Source organism: Phaenicophaeus curvirostris, chromosome 8 (assembly GCF_032191515.1).
Source record: "Phaenicophaeus curvirostris isolate KB17595 chromosome 8, BPBGC_Pcur_1.0, whole genome shotgun sequence".
Classification (NCBI taxonomy): domain Eukaryota; kingdom Metazoa; phylum Chordata; class Aves; order Cuculiformes; family Cuculidae; genus Phaenicophaeus; species Phaenicophaeus curvirostris.
The window spans coordinates 31,227,602-31,250,457 of record NC_091399.1 but is presented as its reverse complement, the minus strand read 5'-3'; the positions used below and the strand labels follow the sequence as shown (position 1 = coordinate 31,250,457).

At 38.9% G+C, this 22,856-nt stretch overlaps 1 protein-coding gene across 3 annotated transcripts in view; it reads left to right on the top strand.

Moving 5' to 3' along the window:
- LOC138723714 (BEN domain-containing protein 5-like) overlaps nucleotides 1-22,856 on the top strand; it is a 935,765-nt gene that overhangs the window by 482,441 nt on the left and 430,468 nt on the right. For all 3 annotated transcript variants that reach the window (XM_069863065.1, XM_069863064.1, XM_069863063.1), the window contains exon 6: nucleotides 7,566-7,605. In XM_069863065.1, the coding sequence (XP_069719166.1) occupies nucleotides 7,566-7,605 (40 nt within the window). The remainder of the gene's footprint in view (nucleotides 1-7,565; nucleotides 7,606-22,856) is intronic.

Below are 22,856 nucleotides of genomic sequence, written 5' to 3'. Positions count from 1 at the left end.
TGGGGAAGGGCAGAACTAAGCACAGACAAGGTATTGGCTATATCATCTACTCTTTTTCCCAGTCTTTACGTGGTCAGAAATACCAGTGTTTGTGTGTGTACTCCATATATCTACATACTTTAAACAGGTGGCAGAGTGACTACAGCACTGACTACCTGTGCATTAATTTGTCTCAGCATTTCAGGCTTGAATTAACAAGGAGGATAGAAGCCTATAAAACTGGGAGCTCTCAATCATTTTTGACAGTTGGATTCAATAAAACGATCAGATTTGCTTGCCATATTTTGTCTTGGATTAAAAAGAGACTGCTCTTAACTAATCAAGAACATCCTTTAACCTGCACATCTGAGAAGGTACACTATGTATGCATAGTATACATCATCAAACCATAAAGTTGCGATGAATCTACCTTTGTGTTCCTTCACTGAGATGCATAAAGATGCTTGTTATTTTACAGATGCAGACGTCAGAAAAGAGGCTTTCTGTCATCATGACTCTCACTGGCAAAGTTAAAGATCAGTTCATTCCAAAGCAGTTTGTTCCTCTTTACCTTATCTCTGGAAGGAAGGAAGTCTTAAGGACATTTTGTTGTGATTGTAAATATTTATAGCAAACTGATGGGCTTTCTTTTTGGTTCCTAGTGGTTCAGTAAGAATCTGTACACTATGAGTAAATAATTTATGCAGATGAGGCAACCTATAGATAAAGCACCAGTAGATGTCACTCAAGAATACGTGGAACAGACTATGAATTTGTGTGATGGATAAAACTGAGTGTCCACATTGCAAATGGCCTCTGCTGCACAGCTGCTCAGATTGCTCAGCCTCCCATGGATGTTGCTTTGAGCAGCAATCTGCTTTTGGTAGTAATCTACTCAGCAAGGCTTTGGGGCTGCACCCTACTGCTACTGCCATAGGAAATAAAGAATGTTTGTATGTGTGCACAAAAGAGACCTCGCACGGCTTTTCAATCTTTCCTTAAACTTCATTGTACAAGTGTTCTTTTTAAATAGCTTTTGAGCATAACAGGACTGTAAGAATATCATGCATATGTTGTGTTCTTGAGATAGTCAAAGGAGGGAAAAGAGGTCTTAGCTAATTGTTTGGCAATGTTTCTGAAAAATAAAAAAGTACATATATTGTTGGCACTTGTAAACTTATGGAAAGAAGTGAGCAGGTGTCAGATATTAAGTAGAAGAATATGTGAACTGGAAAGATGAATAAAGTAGCTTAATAGTTTGGTGCTGCCTTTCATCATTTGGACTTTTTTTTGATTCTAAACCAGAATCGAGTTACCAAATATTGCAACAATCAAATGTCTGTAGATGTCACTGTTAAAATGGTTTAAAATGCTCATTATAGCTCTTAGCGTGAGCAATAACATGTCCCAAACCACTTTATAAATGTTCTCCCACATCTATATTATCAAAAATTGATTCCACAGAGTAGGCAACAGCAGATGCAGTTTACTAAAATCCCAGTCAAGTGTCAACAAGCTGACTGGTTCATTTTATCATTACACCAGAAAACCTTAGAAGCAAAGCATAAAGGAAGTACAAAATATGAGATCTTGCTTCATTATATGAACAAAAGCCTGTGATTTCAGAATGGAAAACAAATATTATTGATTGCCACAGCATTTAAAAAAACATAAGCAAAACAAAAAAAACCTTTAAGTCATCAGATTATCCATTTTAACAGGATTTGAATTAGTAGCTCATTGGGGTCATTACTTTAGAGAGTTTCTCTTTGGAAGCAAGTCCTGCAGTCTGAAGGGAAGGAGAGTACAAGTAGCAAAAAGTGCATTTGAGAAACTAGACAGATTTGAAATGCTCACTGAGTTACATTTACTTTTTTTCTAACACCTTCCTTTATCTAAGCCTTCATTAGGAACTTTTTCCAGGTGTTAATTAGCCCTGAATATTTCTTAAACTGTCCAATAACAAACAACCAAAAAAGTATTTATGCTTTTCTAGACAGAACTGTCTTTTGCATAGGAGCAGAGCGCATCAAGGTGCACAGCTTATCACCTCTCAGGTACCAATGTGGAAGGACGGAACATAGACTTTAACCTCTCCCTCCTCTGCACCTCGTCCCTCCTTCTTCCCTTCTACTGTAAATACCTGCCGTACAAAACCAAGGAGGCTTACGGTGGTGCTTGTGGACAGCCTTGTTCTGCCATCCACAGTGGCCAAAGCTGCACTGTTGGGATCTCTTAGATCTTTGTCTGAACTTTGGGGTTCTTTCGTGGTATAATGCTAGAGGATAGCTTTCAAATGCATGGACGTTGTGGAGTCTGGCACTAATAAAGGCTATGGAAATGTGAAATTCATCCTTCAATACGTACTCAGCTTTATTTTGTGAGAAGATGCATAGGTTTCAACTATTCTGTCAGTACAGTTAGTTTGTAGAAGTGAAGCGCTAATTTAGAGTTTAAAAGGAAAAGGCACAATTAGTAACAACTTGTGGCAAGGCTTCCAGGAATAAAAAAATAATAATGCACTTGATTTCAGTTTTAAACCCTCTGACTTGCATAGTAAATTGAAGGTGGTAGGGAGAGAAACCTGTTCATACCACATTAAAATTAGATGGAAGAGATCAATAGCAGAGACCAGGCTGGTAAAATACTTTTAGGAAGACAAAGTCCTCCTGTGGTCCCAGAGAGTCAATTCCAGCTTTGTACAGGTGGGCTGTGGCAGGTACTGTTAGTGAGGTGGGCAGTCTGCCTTTGGACGCAGAAATTACTGCCTGCAGAGTGAAGGCAGTGAAATGGCACAAACCCAACAAGAGCTTTCTAAAGCTGAAGTCAATCTCAGCTCTGGGCTTAGGAGTTTTATATGGAAACTCAGAGCAAGGCAGGTATAGATGTCCTTGCAGTCTAGAGGAATCTAAGCCAGAGCACACCATCTCCCGGGACATTGTTGCATGTACAGCATTCCAGTACAGCATTCTCGTGTCTGTGATTCCTGGGATTCCTGGATGGCTGGCTGCCACTTCCATCTCTGCTTACCAGCTCTGCTGGGTGTTATGGTCTTGGAGATGCTGTGCTGGGACAGAAGGCAAGGGAAAGGATGTGTTTCGGATGCTGGCGGGAGGAGTGTGGGAGTAGGAAGATGACTTTATAATTGCTTTTTTTTATCACTCTTTCTGACTGTATTGACTTTATACTTGACACAGCTTTGGCTGGCAAGTGAGGCCCAGATACATTCAGAATTAGATATGACTAGGCTCATTCTTACATGAGAAGAAAATCATCGGTTGCTACAGAAACAGCTCCATATCAGTCTCGTGGGGCATCTTTGCATCTGGCTTTTTTTCCTTCTCTTTTGCTAATCTGAAGATAAGAGTCAAAGCAAGTGCAGCACATCCCACATCTATATGAAAGGCTAGAGGAACTCTACAGAGAGCAAAATGTGAAAGAACATCTCATAGATAAGCTAAACTAAAATGAATGAGTTAATTTATACTCCTCTATGATTTTTTTCTAGTTTTGCAACTCTTGCTGAGTTAATTGAGGTGAAAATGAAATGACACCAGTCAGCAACTTTATTTTAAAGACCACCAACGCCAAGGGAGAGAAAGGAGGTGCCCAGAAAGAGACTTACTAAGAAAAAATCAGGAAACAATCCAAAGGGTGTGTTAGAATCTTTGTTGAAAATTGCATATTGCAATGGAATAATAATCCAGACTCATTTTCAAATAAATTGTTTAACTTGATAAATTAAGGAATTAGTTAAAAATAAGTGTATATTATGGGTGAACAGGGACCATTCTGCACGTTTCAGACCAGCTCACTAGCAAGGTTTTTCAGCTGTTTCTCTAAAATGTAATAAATTCTTGATGCTTAGTAGATTAATATTTATTAAGTGAATCAGTGCTTAATTTATTAAAAATTTGCCTTCCTTGTATTTTAATATGATTTATTACTCATCAGTGCTTATTGCATTAATTAAAGATTGTGTTAATTTTGTGGAAGTGTACACAATCTGCTGCAGGTTTGCTGTGGGGCCCCAATGCACTGTAGGGACTGTGCCTCTGGGTCTCACCAATGATGGAAAACTCCATGAGATGGGAAGTCGGTATGAATCACCAATGGCCTCTTCTTGTCTTTGGGTTTTCAAGTAGCCAACAAAGTAAAAATGAGGATGCTGCCCCTTAAGGGTGGGATAGGATTATAGCAATAGAGATGCTGCGGTGATACAAGGAATCTTTCTGTTTGCCTCTCATGAATTACAGCTGATGCTGTGGAAATCATTTTAGTGTTTCTCACAGAATGCCCTTCTGTCAAAGCAAGTGAAATCCAGACTTGGTGATTTGGGAAACTGTCACCTCTCACCTGATCAAGGACAATAGTCATCGCATTTAGGTGCTCAGGATGTAAGTAATTCTTGGGACAGTAGGTTGCCTGAAGTTTGGGCTAGTCTCAAGCTTCTCTGCAAGGGCAGGTGTTTGAGAAGTGGAAAATTACTAAAGGCAGAACAAAAAAAAAGCCAGACATCTTGTGAGATGAGTCTTTCAAGAAATCTGTCAAAACAGGGAGAGGATGATCATGCTAGAGGGGCACAACAGCTGCAATTTGCGTCTTTCCACATTGAAGGGAGAAGTGAATATATAAAGCCCCACAGCCATGATACTTCTGATGCAATTATTTTATTAATCTTTGTGACACTTGTAATGTCTTTCTCTTTAAATTCAAATTCTGCTGATTTTATAGCTACTCATAAGTACGTCTGTATTTTTTTTAAAAAAAATCCATCTAGTTGCTAGATTGCTTGTATCCAGCTGATCCCTGGAAACGGCAGAGAGCTAGCCCCTGAGATCTGAGCACAGACTTGAATTTCCAGAAAGCGATTGGATACATAATTGGTGCATTTTTGCATGTTTAAATGCATGATTCTGGAACACACTTTGCTGTTTCCTCCTCTCCAGGGCTTGGGTGAGTGTTCACAAACTTCCCTTGCTGAGCTAAATTAGAGAAACCTCTTCAAGGTCTGCTGAAGGTCAGAGCAGAGAAATTTTTCCTTTCTCAGTGCGCTGGTCAGGTAGCAAGCATCATGCTCCAGCCCAGAGCGTCTGGGTGGAGTCAGTGCCAAGAACCTGGTGGCATTTCAAATCCCTTGCAGCAGTTAGGTGTTAGATGCAAAAGATTAGTGCTGCTCCACTTGACGTCAGAGAAATAACTTGAGCTTAAAGTTCAACACAACAAAAAGATTTTCTGGATCTTGAGATAATTCGTTTTTTTCAAGGCCAGATTGAAGGCAGCATCCAAAAAGGAAAAAAGTGAAAAACTGAACATTTGAATAGTAGTAATTTAATTTTACTGCCCATTTTCTTTAGACTATTCTATATGTTTGTGTGTTCCTGCAGAATCAAGCTAAGCTATTTTTCACTTTTTTTTTTTTTATTTAATGTTTATTTTCACCCTAGTTAAGAGATTGAAGTCAGGTGCAGGGTGCAGCTGGGCTGTATGCCTTTCTCTGTATTACAGATCTTTATATTTTGCAACCTTCTTTGATGCAGGAGATTTATATTCCACCTTTTTTTCCTAGTAGAGACTCTTTCACAGAATATAGGCTTTGGATATAAATTTTCTGCTCTAGCTGTTCATTAGATATGCAGTATTTGGAGTTCCAGTTGTGCTGAGGAATGTAAGCAAATCTTTTGGCCCAGTGGGTGCTAAGCCCTGGAATTTCATAGCTTTGTACATATGAATCAGGATTAAGCCACGGGATCTCTATAAAATTTAGCTCATTAAGAGATATTTTGTCTTACAGCTCCCACTGGCGAGATGGGTCCTTTGCTTGCACTATGGCTTTATTTTATTGCTTCCTAGGAGAGGAATGTGGGGTGAGCAGACCACAACAAAGCAGGGACAGCATTTCTGAATGGCTCTAGTGGAGATGACACAGCAGGGTCTTCTGCTCCCTTTCACAATTACTCTGGCACACATGGAAAAATGATTGGCACTTAGGCTGGCCTTAGTATTTGATAGTAAGGTAAATGTGATCAAGCACACCACTAAGGTCATACTCAGAATGACTTGTCAGAGTTAAGAGAACAAAGAGTACTTGTGAAAGCAGGCAGGAACATATTTTCTCACAAATATGATTTGTATTGTATAACAGTTAAGATTCCAAAGGCCAAAAAGGTTTCAGAAAATGTGATTTTTCAGCCTTGCGCCCTACTCAGCTTCCCAGCAGGCCACGTTCATTGTTGAGCATGCAGCTTAAGTATATTCGGTGGATGGACCACTGTGTCCATACACTTCAATCAGTGAAGCTTTACTTATAAAGCAATTATGAATTTTGAAAGGAGTTTCATCAGTTATAATTTCTAAGGAAGAATGTTCATGGTGGGGAATACCAAGTCAAGGTTTCTTCCTCAAGGACTTTCAGCTGTCAACCAGGGAATACAGTGAATGTAGTGATGAGAATCAGATTAGAAAAAGATCAATGGGGCTGACAATAAATGAAAGTAACACAGACATTATTGAGCAGATTAGGAGAGAGAAATTAACCTGGACAGTATAATCTTCAATGCCAGCTAGACACACGAATGTTGGGCAAAGTTAGGGAAAAGAGAGTAAGTTGGAAAGTACTCTGAAGAAGACGCAGTAACAGTCTGTGAGATGGGGAAAATTCTGCTAGTGACGGAAAGCTCTCAGCTCATGGAATGGTTGAAAAGGATGATAGTACTCCAGGATCACATGATTTTCAGTGCAGGCCACATGGAGGAAATGGTCGGGAGGTCACCTAAGGCTGAGAACATGGAACAGGCAAGTCTTGGCTGCATGTTAGAGGGGGAAGGAAACCTCAAATGCACACCACTATCACCAAGCCATTGGTGGGATAGTTTTTTCTAGGCAAAATGTTTTCCTAACCTTCTTGTGGTACATGTTGGTTTTCCCTGTGAATCTCTGCAGCCCTTCTAGAAACCATTCTTCTGTTGAAACTTGATTGTTTTCCATTATAACTGCCTGTATTTTGCTGTCTGTACAAATACCCAGTGATGATCAGGTCTGGAAAGATTTTTGGGTGAGGGATATCCGGTGGTAATGAGATCCATGAGCTCATTGCGTTCAGTATGAAAAGAAAGTTTCCTTTTATCAGTTTTGAGTTTGTCTCGATCCTCTTACATGTCTTTGAAAGGTTCACCCCAAGGCAATATAATTGTGTTTGATCGCATACAGGCTATGAGTCAGTGATTGATATGAATAAAGAACTTAGAGCTTCTTGTCTTGGTTCCTTGTCTTCTTCCCTCTGGAATCAGAAATCACTTTTATAAATATATCGGTCCATCTGTGCTTCTAGCTATCCATTTTAAGTATATGTTCCAAAAAAGAAATAGTAACACGTTATAAGTGCAAATAAAAACATGTTAAAAGGACTGAGCAAGAGTTTTTTCTTCCTCATAAATACATGTGGATACCATCCAAAAGAGTTACTGTGAGCCATGTAACTTGTAATTAATTCTGCTATAAGTGTCAGAACACTTACTTTGCAGGTCTAAGCTGACCCAATAAAATTAGTCCCCTTTTAACAATTCCTTTTATAATTTGTTTTTCAGCAGAAGCGGCGGCTTGACCTCCTGACAATAACCAGCCCTGGTAAGTGAGCTCTGCTGCATGGCTCTCTTCTCTCTTCTTAAAGAGATGGTTGTCTAAATGTGTTTTTTCCCCATCTCTGACATGCCAAATGAAAAACACTGTTCCCCAGAAAATTTTTCACGTAATAACAAGTGACAGCTATATTGTGCTTGGCAAAGCCCCGGGCAGTTATCCATTCACAGAGTTGCCTGTTCAGACCTTAACTCTATGAATTTGAGTGCTGATATTTCTTTAAGCCTCCTGGGGTTACAGTTAGCAGTATGTCTGCAGGGCAGATGCCCTCAAATTCACAATGTGTGTTCAAGTATCACAGAAGTGCAAGTTTGACTTTCCTTGGTGGCAAATGTGAGCAGTGCAGGGACTAAGGAGATGGTGCCCCTCTGTGCCTCTGGAAGTCCAGGCTTAGGTCTGAAGAACCCTGAAGTCAGTCAGAAAATATTTAGGTAAAAGTAAAATGCTCTGAATGATCAGTTTCATTATGACTTCTATCCTTTGCCTACCAAGGAGACAAACGCGGATGTGTCATACTGGGAAAGTATCGGGCTTTTTGGCATAATGAGTTTCAAAGGTCTCAGCACCGTGATTGAAATGCAGGTTGTTTAAATAGTGCTCCTCTCTGATCTCAGCTCTTAAGACTGAATGGCTTTTAATTTATTGCTATTTTCTGTCTTGGTTTCTTTCCATTAGCTGGTAGAGAAGTTTGCTGCCCACCAGCTTCAGATATACAATTTTGGTTAACTTTTTCAATTTTGCAGATGTATGTATGTATTAACCTTGCAGTTTAGCGTTAACTGGGACTAATAAGTTCTGGATTTAACAGGGAATAACGCGTTAATAAAATGAACAGGTGTTATGGGAAGTGAACAAAACGTGACACACATTTACTTGGATAACAATTTTGCATCAATAATTGTTCTGACACTCTAAATGTAGATATCATCTATGACATGGTTTCTCCTTCACTAACCTTGTTAAAATAATAAGAATTGAAATAAGGAGGAGAAATACTTTGTTAGGACAGATGTTTGAGGCTGTTGGCAATTGCATCACATTTTTGTGTGTTCACTTTTCATGCAGTTTGCAATTATGTTAATGTATGCTCAGGGCACTTGCTGATAAAAGCAACAATACAGTGTGATACAGCCATTGTCACTATTCTGACTGTAACTTCAAGGACAAACACGGCACATTTTTCATTTATAATATCTTCAGCATTCCCTTTTTCTAGAGGAAAGAGATCTCTGAAGGTCTTAACCAGAATAAACACTCAGATCTTGGATAAGGGTACCAAAGTCCATAGACATTTTTTTCTAATAGGAAGAAAACGGAGTTGGGGACCAGACTAACTTGATCTGAGACTTTTCTGTAAACAAATTTGTGATACTTTCCTCATAATTTCAGATACAATATTCACTGGAACAGTGAAAGCATTGATTAAGTTGAGTTTGTGCAGATGGGATCACAGTAAGTAGTTATCGCTTCAGATCTCTGAGTTTAATACAGCAATCTACTAAATCAACATAACAATTAGTTGGAAGGATCAAAATAGCTAAATACTAAACCAGCTTTCAATAACTGCATAGGTAGACTTACTGCACTAAAAGGAGGGGGAAAGCTTTTGATACTATGCATTTTTTCTGGAATACAATGTTTACTCTTTGATATTTGGCCAGAAATCTACGATATTTGGTTACATAGGAAAAAAACAGCCTTTTTGCCATGATTATATAATTGAGTACATACAATTTTGATTTCAGTAAAGGCATTTTCAAATGAAATGCTGGATCAGGTTAAACTTACCTAAGAGCCTAAAGCTGAGATTTTTCCAAAAGGCTAAAAGAGTTAGGCAGTTAATTCCTAGTAGGACTGGAAAATGTCAGCCTGTGGATTAAAGGGTCTAGCCTGGACCTTACAAATACAAAAATAAAATAAAGTAAATCACAGTTTTGAGACTTTTATCTGTCTTAGGAGACAGCAACTTTTAAATATTTCATTCTTTGAGCCCTAGCTCTAAGATCTGACATCTACTGACTGCTTTTACAAAGTTGTGATATCGTTTACGATGGCTGAGATCAGCCATAACCTCTCTCCTCAATTTACTAATTCAAATTAGGGAGTGGGCTATTTATTTGCAGCTGTTAATCCTCTAGGACTTGTTCCCATTCTCCACCTTGCCGCAGGCAGGCAGCCTTCATTTGAGGTCACTCAGCCTTATTTATAGTATGAAAGTCCTCTGTGTCTCACAAGTAGTATGAGCCACCAAAGCCTTATTGCTTAATCGTAAGAATAGAAAAAGGACTTCAAAACCAAAGGTGACCTCTGTGATTTGCTTTTCTGTCATGATGAATATCGTCTTTCTTTTCTGTGTGTGTGAAATTCCCAAACCAGGTTTTGTACGTTTAGTCAGGAATTGGTTGGTGATCCCATGCAGGTATTACCACAGCTCTTCTCCGTTCACTGCTAAAACAAAAATTTAAAAAATTGATCATCCAGTTTATGAGATTAATTGCAAGGTAAAATATTGCCATAAATGTCAATTAAGGGATGTTTAGACACAAGCGCCAAAACATTGAAAAGAGAGTTTGTGTTATCACAGAAACCATAATTTTACCTCATGGCAGTCGCATTGTTCCCCGTGGCCATGGCTGTTGCATGATTACCCAGGACGTCACCAATGGGTAGGAAGCAGGGCTTACTCCTCACACCATGAACCCTCACCCTGCCCACACTATGCCGAGCCCGTGCTGTGACCCCCCACTGCCTCTTATCTTATTCCAGATGTCTCCCAAACTCTGAGCAGTGCCCATGCAGCTCTGCAAAACCCAGCTGAACAAGTGCTTGACTTGAAAGCACATTTGTACGTTAGACTGAAGATGTATAGATCATTAATCTGTAACCTGGACTGAGTACACTCTGGAAAGAAAAAAGGAAATAAAAAAAAGGAAAAATACAAAGGGTAAGACTGCAGCTCCAGATACAGATTTTGCATGCAACATGCAGAGCTGACCTGTTTTGGCACCCTAAGAAAACAGCTGCAGAAAACTACACGACACGCCCCAAACTGGAGGAAGTCTTTGCTTTGCTGCGGGTCTCCAGAAACAGCCAGACACAAATGATGCATAAGCTGGGAGCGAGCCAGACTCCCTCACACTCAAATATATTCCTTTGAAGTAACTGACACCCATGTAAAATGTGGAGGGGAGATCACCGCTCTGCCTTACTGCTGAGTAGCTAGAGGAATGTTAAGTTAAATTTATCAATGCTCTTGCCACACTCCTTTCTTCTTGCCCCTTGACATGTGAGTTACAATTAGACTGTAACGTGCTGTACGGTTCAGGGTGCTGGAGTCAGAGCTGATGTGCGCAGTGGGGTGGGGGAAAGATGTTAAAAATTCATTAGTAGCTGGCAGGGACAAGCTGGCAGGGAGTGGGACATAATGAGGTTTAAGTTTTGGTAATTTAAATTGTCTTTAAACTTAGTTTTACCTCTGAATTTGATCCAAAAACACATTCCCCAACACTTCTTCTTGACTTTGGGTTTTAGAACCAAAAATTCAAGTGGTTTAATTTGGCCTTGGTGCACAAAAGGGCTGTAGGTCTGCCCTTAATTTCTATGTGATCGTGTTCTTCTAATGTTCTGAACATGCACATACAACCACAGCACAGTTTGTCGTAACCACTCAATAGCTGCAAGTAAGAGATCCCTGTTTCCATAGTTTTTCCATGGAGACAAAGCTTTTTGCACCTCCTGTGTTTACGATAATAATACAGCTTTCCAATTTCTCTTCTCAGTGAGGTAAGTTTGTCTCCCACTGAAGTATTGTTTAATTATTGATGCCATAAATGGAAGTGTGTTGGAAACTATTGGCTTTGAAAATAGCTAACATGTGATACTATCCAAGAAGCATCAGGAAAATTCTTTTGAAATTCTCTTTGATTCAGCCGTCCTCAGGGCTTTATCATTTTCTATCAGTCTCTCTACTGCCAATTTAAAATAACATTTTCCTGAAATCAGTGCAATGTTAGGAGAAATTCATCAGCACCATAGGTGCATGTTTCCCAGATGTATATAAACATACTACATTTGGCAGGAGTAAATTGATTGCATTTAAAAAACCGAGGGTATTTGAACATTCCATAGTGCCCAGCTTGGCAATAGCATGGAATACGAAGTATTTTAAGTTTCTTTTGGCTCTGTTTTAGGTGAAATAAAGTAAGAACTGACTGCGTAATTCCTTCCTTTTGATTTACTCAGATTTTCCTCTGACTGCATTAGAGGTTTACATGCAGGGACTAAGATATTCCTAATCTCTCTGGTGTGGTATTGAGATTTAATCAGATATGTTAGTGTCTTTGTGTGTGCTTTTCCTTAATATCCAAGCTCTCACACTTTTACATGGGGAAAAAGGCTTGATTTTGAAAGTATTTATCAGACTCATCTATGTGGTGAAATATTCTTCCCCCTTTAATATTATCAGTGCTGCATGCTCTAAAAATGTCTCCATTTCATTAATTTGTGATTCGCTACTACACTGAACCCTTTAAGGTGGCTTTGGTTTCTGCCATACATATTTTACTGCTTTAAATTATAGATATAGGACTGTTGCCTAGTTAATTTCCTCTGGTTAGGAAAATATATTTTTACTCTCCGGGCATTGCATAAAGTAATATCTGAGATATGCTATATTTTTTAGCTGATTAAGTTTTGCATTTCTTCATATTACGGCTTATGAGACCTCAAGTAAAACTACATAAAGGAAGAAGTTTTATAGTATACTTGAAAGTTTCATTTAACTATAAATTCCACCGCTAAGCCCCCTTACAAGACTTTTCCATTACCTTCCTGGATAGTCTGGCTATCTACTTCTTTCTAATTGAAGCATGAAAATAATATGAACTCAAAGTCATGAAGCTATAAGACAGGTATTAGTAAAAATGATACAGTGTAATAAAATGTGACACAAAGTTGCTTGCTGCTAAAACTCAGGTACTATTTTTGCTAGTCCTTATTAATTAATTGTACATTGATTTTGGTCTAAGTATGTGTCAAGGGATAGCATCTGAGTTTTTAAACAGCCTAATGTAATTACTGTTCATGTTTGTTACTGAAGTTTCACATGGTGTTTTATTTGGAAAGGTGATGGAGAAAAGAAATTACTTATCTTTCCAGTAATAATTGAATCTTTTAATGTTCAGTGATGAATAGAAATGAAACTATTTCTCATATCACTAAGACTGGCTGTTAATCCACTAATCTGTCCACATTTTGGGGGGACAGTAGCTCATTGCTCAGCAAGTCTATAGACATCAAATTTTTTGTTTGAACCCACAACAGAAAAAATTCTCTGCAATCATAAAATATATATGCTAAAGTGAAATTCCTGTGCTGTCAGTCATAGCTGAACCCTAAAACTACAGGAAGAAATTTGTTCCAGACTTGATGAAACTTTAACAATGTGATGGACTAGCAGAGAGAAAAATGTGGACTTTTGTTGGGGTTTTTTTGTGCCACTAGGTTGGTTTCAGCTTTCCAGAGGCTAATTAGGAAATTTGACTGTATCCAATTCTTCATCTTCACTGTGTCTGAAGAGCTGTAAGAATTTCCATTTGCTGTGATAAGGAAAAGTAATATTGTTGCTTGTAATTACTTACTCGTGCAGATCAGTACCTTCCTAATTCTTACTTATACTTCTCCATGTGCCAGAATAATGACTGCAGAGATGCTACATACTCACTGAACAGGGTTGCTGTTCCCACTGTCTTTTTCCCGCATAGAGAGTTTTCACTCACAACATGTCTGAAAAGAATAAATCCACCTGTCCCCTGACCTATCCCCATCTGTCTCCCCAAACACCATCTATATCCATCTCAAATACCACAATTTTGAGATCTATTTAAATGACACATTTTTTAAAATATGAATAATGAAACTGGAATTTTTTTCCATTTAGTTGCAAAGTATTTACTTTTATTAAGACAGTTTTATCCCCACCTTTGCATTTTAGAAAAAATGACCTTTTTTGGATACATGTAGAATATGTGATATTTACAAAGTCAAAATAAGACTGCAGAGGAGGTATCCTAAAGGCTAATCCATTACTTTTGAAAGAAAATATCAAGCTTTTCCACAATACCTTATTATTATTCTGGGTCACCATGATGTTTCCATGCACCTTGGCATGTCCCTTTAATTGGATCCTCACATAGGAAGGTCCGGCACAGTTGCATTGAAAGCTGACATTTCTAACTAACTGACCTTTTCAGGCCCAGTGATACTCCTATAATGATTATCTTCTAGCATTGTTTGGACACAATACCACATACTTCACAGCACATAAAGAATATGTTCTTTGAGAACTATTCAAAATGCCCAATCTCAGGTTAGCAAAATGAGAAAATTGGGTGCAAACATTCATCAGAGTGTTATTGTGCAGGTATCGATTTGAATGCCCTTTCATTTCTCTGGGAAAAAGTGTTGTATTATAGAGCTCTAAATTAACTTCTGTTCTGTTTTTTTCCCCCAGTAAGTATAAAAAGGTCAAATTCATTCATAAGGCTGAATAGATTTGCAGGATATAAGCAATAAGATAGCAATCAACCTTCAAATAACCTTTAAAGAGACAGTATCTTTTCTTATGAACAGTAATTGATCTGCTCATTAAGTCAGTGCATACTCTTTGGGGCTCACCTAGGCAAAAATGTATAAGACCCGTGACAAAAAGATGTCAGCTAGAACAAAACAGGAATAAATCCTCACATGAAAATATAAATATTTTACAGGTTGGTGGGGTGTAAAGTTGATAAAAGGCTTGACATTCTGATGTGAATTCCTTGATTTGACTGTTGCAAGGCTGAGTGAGAAAGACCTAGAAAAGACCTTGAAGTGTGAATTCGGTATTAGTGAGGATAATGATGATACCATGTTCATACATGCCTGAAACTTGAATACATCTTCAACTTCCCTTCTAAACCGAGGGGCTGCGGTGGGAAGGTGATCATTGTAGTTTGCTTCTGGTTGGTGCACATACAGGTGAACTTCTGTTCCTGCTACACACTGTATCTGTCTTGCTACCCTATATTGCAGTTCCTCCTTTCAGAAAAGCCCGATTGGCAAGTAATGGCTTGCTTTGCACCACGAATGCTTTTTTGGATGTATGGGGGCTAATCATCTCTGCCTATGCAGAAAGAAAACCTGCATCTACCTTGTTGTAGCGCTAATTCCCTAGCTGCAGCCTGCTGTAACCTTCACAGGGTCCTGGGCTGTGTCTCTGCAGCTCCTCTTGTGTAAGCGAGCGCGATTAAAGGGCTGCTGGAAATTTTTTCAAGGAAACACTGTCTAGCTAGAGACTTGCTTAAAGAACTGGGACTGTCAGTTTAAGATACCAATCGCAAGATTAGTGTTCTGTGTCCACGTTTCTTCTCTGCATGTAAGTCCATGCTCTGTTTTTAGTCTTATTTTTATGAATTGCACATAACGCTGAGAACTACATGTGCATAATTGATTACAAGGAGTTGTCTTGGTTTTTATCTTTGATCAGAATTTTCAGAAGCAGCAAGTATCCCAGGTGACAAGGCTTTTTATGCTGTAAATGTTTGCACATAATGCTTTCTGGTTTACTTCACAGTGTGCAGAATGAGCATCTGGCTCATTCAGAGACGGTGAAAATGAGCAGTTCTGTGCACAGTTGTATTGTGCTCCTCCTCTTTTTGTGTAAGCTTGAGGAAAACTTACGATAATCTCTTTTTTTTCCTCAAAAAACCCCACCCTTTCTTGAGTAACAGATATTTTAGAAAGAATTGAAAGCTTTCTTCCATTTTATTGAAATCTTAATTTGCAAGGGCATCTGTATGGAAACAGTCTCTTCACTTCTGAGTATTTTGTTTATTTGTTTAATTCTCTGCTGATTGACCTGAACAAGATTTAGAGAAAATCAGTGTATATAATATCTAGAAGACAGCAGAGGATTATATTGACACTACAAAATGGAGTACAGTGCAGAAATGCATGAGCTGGCAGAGATCTGAACAGCAGAGCTGTGCAGTTTGCAGCAGACTCACCAGTGTGGGTCCAGATGTTGACAAGCATGTTACCTGAGTGCTACACCTGAGATAAGTAAGCCTCGACCCTTTTATTTTTCCCTTGGCTTTGGAGTGTTGTCATTCTAATGCTGCTAAATTGCACCTGGACCTGAACTTGTGACTTTTTTTGGTTTTTTTTTTTAACCTAGCTGGGCACATACAGTTTCGTTTCTACTTTAATAGCATCCACGTATCCCAGTCCACAAGGATGTCATTGTGCTGGATGCACACAGTGTGACACCAAGCTGTTCCTGAATAGTTGCAAACTTAAACAGATAATGCAAAGGGCAATGGACAGGAAACAAGAAAAAAAGAATATAAAATATAAAAGATTATTTTAATAGAATTGCATTTTATTTTGAAGCAGCCCATTGCTGTCTTTGTCTTCTAGACCCCTGTGTCTCTTTGCTATCCCTTTCCCCAGTCTCTGATGTCACAGAAAATGACAAAACAGCAATGATTACAATGGCTTGGACTGAGGAAGAAGGGAGCTGGAACCACACAAAAGGCTATTCCCTAGCTTATTTGTCTCTACGAATTGCCAGTGGGCTCTTTTTTTTGGTATGCAGAACATTTTCTGTTAAAGAAGTCAGCCAAGGTCACCGGGAAACCCACAATAAAGGATAACCTAGAGCCTTTATCATTATTTGGAGCTTGTAACTTGAAAGCACGAAGGAATTTTTAGGAGAGATTTGAATGGAGAAGGTATGATTGGTTTTGTGAATTCAGACTCAAAGTGCAGGATAAGCCATGATGGAAAAGTGACTCGTTCATCACACAGCTCAGTGCAGAATTGGAGGGAGTTATCTGAGATGCTGCTAAATGAGATAATGTGATTATTGTTAGGCGGTAGTATCACTGCAGTGTCCTTAAAAAGCAGGTTACAGGAAGGTGAAATATTGTTTTAACACCACTGTCTGCTTCTGATGTTGCAGCTGGCTGTGGTATCTGTACAAGACGCTGCACTGGACCATGTAGATGCTGTGAGTGCCAGAACAGAGAGTGCTGGCAGATAAGAAAGGCACAGGAGGGGAAGGAACACAAGGTCTGCAGTGAGGCCTGGAGATGTCAACGTAAACCATAAAGTCATATTTGCTGGGCCACATGATTCAAAATGAAAATGTGTTTGAAATGTCTAGGAGACAGCAAGGGATTATATTATTCTTAATGTTTTTATTATATAACCTGTGCTGTTACACAGCTGCATCCATTGCACTTATCCTCTAGGGACTATCAGAAGGAATAATTATCTGTATATATCCTGATTTTCCTATCCATACTCTGTGTAGCCTTCGAGTGTTGCTAAATTCTGCCATGCTGTTGCCATCCCCTGTGTTAAAGCTCCCTGCTTGCCGTTCCTCTGAGGGACTGTGAGGATGCAGGACTTGTGGCTGGATGTAAAAGGAATTCCCGTCTAGTCACTTAGATCTGCTGCAAATTTGCTTTGGGATCTTATCCAAAGCACTTACATTGCCTCTTACTTGGACCAAACCCCTAATCATTGTCAAAAATTTGACAAACCTGACATCAAGAGCAATTTCATGCACTGCATCAGTGTGTGATCCTGAACTGAACACCCCACTCCGGCAGATGGGCTAGAATTTTGTTATTCAAGCACAGAATTGCAGAATTGTTTAGGTTGGAAAAGACCTTTAAGATTGAGTCCAACCATAAAAGTCACACTGCCAAGTCCCTAAGTGCCACATTCACGTATCTTTTAAATCCCTCTTGGGATGGCAACTCTACTGCTTCCATGGGCAGCCTCTTCCAATGCTTGACAATCCTTTCTGTGAGGCAATATTTCCTCATATCCAGTCTAAACTACCCCTGGTACAACTTGAGGCCATTTCCTCTCATCCTAGTGCTTGTTACTTGGGAGAGGAGACTGACACCCACCTCATTACAACCTTCTTTCAGGGAGCTGCAGCAAGGAATGAGGTTGCCCCTTAGCCTTCTCTTCTCTGGTCTAAATAGTCACAGTTCCCTCAGTCACTCCTCATAAGAGTTGTGCTTCAGGCCCTTCACCAGCTCTGTTGCTCTTATCTGGATGCATGGCAGCACCTCAATGTCCTTCTTGTAGTGAGGGGCTCAAAATAGCTTTTTACATACTAGAAACATTTCCTAAATCATCTAGTTTGAGCAGCTGGGGCAGCTGCTTTGGGCTGAGGGCTGGACCACCACCAGCAGCATGGCCAAGTGAGATGTTCCCCTATCTCTCTGCCCTGGCGCCCTGACACAGGGGGTCACCTCTGCTGTAGCAATGACTTTCACTCTGGCCACATGGACACTTGCAGCATCTCAACGAATGCCCCTCAAAGCAGGAGCCATGATGCCGTGTGCGTTTGCACCTAGCACAAATAGAGATGCTATATAATAGTGCTGCTACTAATAAATATAAACCGTATAGATGTCAGGTTGCCCTGAGAATGTATTCTTCCCGCAAACCAGGCAGCTCTACTGTGGTGTTCAGGAATTAACTGCAGGAGTATTACTCTCTTAAGGCTTTGTGTTATAGTTCTGTTTTCTTCACCTTTAACCCTGCAATGGATTATGACCATACTTTCTCTTATAACTAAATGCTCTTCTGTCCTTTGACAAAACAGATTTGTGTCTTTTCATAGCTTTCTGTAGAGGGCTAATAATACATGGGAAAGCTTTACTGCCCACAGGAGACTTCGCCTGGCTGTAATAATAAGAAATGTTGTTGAAAAGTCATGATCAATGTTAATTCAGTTATTTTTCATTTTCTTTTTTTTTTTATAATGAAATCTCCTACTTTGTGCCTTTTATCCAGTGCTACCCCATGAATTGCTGCTTGGAGAGAGGGGTCATTGGTTATAAAAATGAGTTCTTGTTGTTTGCCCTCACACAAAAATAACTGCAATATTTTGAAATGATGAATTTAAGGGAGAAAAGAAATGGAATCTTGGATGTACAAAAGATGTAAATATTGTTTTCCAGGTTTTATGGTTCCCAGATGCCTCCTCTAATTGCATAGCTAACCCTGAGTTTATTAAGTTATTTGCCAGAGTCAAACTCATTTGTAAACATGTCAGAATAAAAACTAAATTTAAAAAACCAAAACCTTTGGATTAGAATTCTGGAGTGATAAACAAACTAATTTAGAATGTATTTGCATGTAATTTACATGTGCCAAAATAGGATTGCATGTGATTTGTAAATACAGGTCTTGAATCTATTTAACATTACAGAACAGTGCAGAAGAAATTAATTGAGCTTTAAAAAAAGGTTAAAATAATAAAAAGATGGCTTAAAATCGCCCATGTTTGAATGTGATTCAATGTGCAGAAACTGGTAAGGAGAGATAAGCACGCAGAGAAAGCTGTAAATTCTAGCAGCAACATCTGTAGTGGTTAGAATACTGTGTTTTATAGCAATCCCTTACCTCCCTCCATGGACGTTACTATGGCATACATTATATTTATTATTCACTTTCTGCAAGAGATGTTTTCCTAGCACAGCCTTAAAAATAAGTTCAGTTTTCTTTCTTATAATGTTCAGACTTGTTCAGAGATAATGCTATCAGCTTCCATTTGAAGCATTTTGGCCAGTTTGTCCTGTACACTTTGGCACAAGATATCATTTTGTAGTTATCCTGCTTGTTATATGGGTGCCAAAGGATCAATCGACAGGTAAATCCTCTGCTTCTCTCAGTACAGTCTCCAACAGGAGAAGATCTGTTGGTCACTGGTGTCTGTGAATGTTCCAGCAAGGAACAGACATAGATAAGGCAATGTTAGAGAGGGAGGAGAAGGTCATGCAAGCCAGTGAGCAGTGTTGGTGATGGGACTTGTAGAGTGATGCTGAAGGGAGAGGATGCTGAGGGAGGGAGAGGCTTGGAGCGACAACCACATGGAGTTGTCAAGGTGTTGTCAGGAGTATCAAAGGTGCTCAGGGTGCAAGAAGATTCACGTGCTGGTTATTTCTTTTGTTTCATCTGCCAGAAGGAGGCTTTGACTGAATCCTCCACATTTTTTCCACTCAAAATACTATTATATGTCAACTCACAGGATGGAGGGGTACCATCTATGCTTGCTACTTCAGAAATATGCAGGACAGAGATAAACATGCTCTGTAGAGGTCTGTGGTAGAAGGAGTCACATCAACCATTATAGGTAGCAGATCTTGCTTTGGCTATTCTGCTTCTGCCCCTACTGTCAACGCTGAAATGTATTTTCGGCCTTAGGATTAAAGCAGCCATAGTTTTGAGGGAAGAGGAAATGTTCTTTGGATAGTAAGGGATTTAGTAAATCCAAATATAAGGACTGAACCTAGTAGTACTAAAATGCATTGCCAGAGTTATGGGGGAAAGGATGCATTAAAAAAAATGTAATGCGTGTTTTTAGGTTTTTCTTCAAATACCAAGGAATATCCCTTTCTACATTCATAGTCTAGCAGCCTGGAGTTTAAAAATGGCAGTGAAGTGTTTCTGCAATACTTGATGTAAGGAGGGTCTGTAGAGCTCATTGGTATTTAATTTCACTTGTTTTCAGACTTTGCTGAGAATAAGTAGACATGTAAGGATTTCCCTTTCGGCTCCTGTAATTTTTTTCTACACTGCCTTCATTTCATACATTTTCTTTACTTTTTAGACAAGGAGTAGGAGAAAAAGTAGCAGTGGAGGGGGCAAAAATCAAGCTTCTGGGGATAGGAGATGGAGGTTTATTTTGTACTGGCTGCTCAGCTTTTGGCTGGAGTACCATGGAAGAATAAGGAGGACCAGACGTCAGGAAACTTTCCACCATTTTTTCAGGTTATAATACTTGTCTTTCAATATGCAGATAAATGTATCTAAATATTTTCTTGAACTGCTTGTCATTTAATGTCTAGAATAAATTAATTGTAGCTTTAAAAAAAACCCAAAAGCTTTTATTTACTATTTGTCTATCAACCATTTTGTATATGTGCTTTAAATATTAAGTTGGATATAATCTATTTAAGTCTCTTTAGCTGTTTGTTTCTGCCAAAGAAGGCAGCTGGATGAAGCAAGAAAGATGCATCATAATACTGATGATAAATTAGCGTCTTATCTCAGGAAAAGACAGCTTCTCAACACTAAGATTGAGATATACCAGGGGCTGGAGCGGAGGAGCCTCCCGGCTTCTGTCCACTTGGTGTTTGCTACATAGCATCAGTCTGCTAAGATGGCTCTTATAATTAAATCATTGGTAGTGGTGGAGCATCATTCCCAGAACCTTTTTCCTATCAGGGTTATTGTTGCTGGTGAAGGGACTTAGTGGGAAGTTGGTGGTAGACTAAGTTTTCTAAAGTTTTCTAAGTTTTCTAAATTGCGTTGGAAACTGTGGAGTTAAAAAAACAATAGGAGGTCATATTTTAAAAAAACCAGCAAGTAATAAAAGGCTTTTGTACCTACGCCAAATGAACCAAATCCCTTTTATGAAGACCACTGAAGCTGCAGCAGAAGTACAGCTTGCAAAATCTGCTGATTGAACTTGCTATTGGAGGCGGGGAGTGTGGAAGGATTATATATCTTTTTACAAACGAATGACTTCTTAACAGAAAATACATTACGGCTACCTTTATCAACTGAGCCCTGAAGATGAAATGTGAGGCTGGCAATCAGCACCAATGACCAGCTGTGAAAACAATAGTTTCTCTCATTTAGTTTAATTATGTTTTTGTACAAATATTTATGTATTTTATCTCTTATTTATTACAAACTTTATCATCATTTTCAACAGCAAAGGAGGCACTTTGGATTAAATTTTTGTATGTTTATGTGTTTATCTCTTTCTTTATTTGCCAAGTTAAATGTAAAAATGAGCCCTTGTTTATATTAACACCACCTATATGGACTTATCTCTATTAACAGTTGAAAAGCTCAGTATGAAATTGCATAGCTCATGAGTTTAGCTTCAAACCTTACCCAGCAAAGAGATGAATGACTTTGGAAATCTTCAGTGTGTTCCTCAAACTTTAAATGATACCTTTGTGTTGCCTGACGCAGCTTAGTGGTTCACAGATCAATGGCTGATAAAGCTGGAACATTTTCTCCTGTATTTTATCTCTGTCCACTGTTCATAGATAATCAGTTCCAGAAAGAAACACCATGCTTGTGCTGATATTACCTCCAAAAAGTTCCGTCAGTGAAGCACAGACACCCAGTCCATTTCAGATGCACGTGAAAACGCTGTGGAGTTAGATTACAGATACGTTTGTAATACTGCCAATAATATACCCTAATTTCTTTTCCTGTAACCCATTCTGTCATCTACTGTTGTGACATTGCTAAGAACCACGGAGAAGACAGACACAATTGAACTTTTGTTCTCTCCAGGACCTGGGCAGGCAGCTCAGGCAGATGGTTTATTTGGGATCCAGAGCCAGAATTCTTGCATGCTTCTGATTTTCTTAAAATGTGGCTGGCTAGAATGATGTTAACCTGTAATGGACTTATCTCGGTTGATGAAATCTGCAAAGCAAGTCACTGCTTCCAGGATCATATTTCATTATATAGAAACTAAAAGCTCCTTAAGATACATAGGTGCACTGCCCCAAATTTCTGTGCAGTAGTATTGACCTGGCTTTTACCTCTCAGGGGTGGCATCTTAGAGTCATTGCAAATGTCTGCTCAGAGCAAAGCAGCAGGCAAAAATGCAAACAGATTATTTAAGAATGTTAGGGAAACTAGAGGAGAAATCAGATGTAACAATATAATCCTCTCAAAATAGGTGGCAGAGCTAGCAAAAGTACCATGAAAGACAATGAAGATGATTAGTAAAATGGCTTCCATCTGAAAAGAAACCATGTGGAAATGTGATCTTTCTGTAGGATCTGCCAATAGCATAAATGGAACTTGAACTGGGTATCTAAAGCTCATGGGGCTTTTTTTTTTCATAGTTAGAAAATGCTGCAGCCACTGCTGCATAACTGTATTTTGAACCACATGATAATGGATAAATACAGCAAGAAATAGAAGTCACCACTGGTGAAGAGAAGATGATTGCAGCCTGTACTATATGTTGCTTAAGGACTAAATTCCTTCAGCAGTAGAAATTTCCAGTAGAAATTTCTTAGCAAATATTTGAACAAAAAATGTACTTATTTCTGCTTTTATTTGACAGGAAAGAAAACAATGTTCATTAAAAATCCATACTGGTTCAGTGATACAATGAAGACAGCATTCAAAAG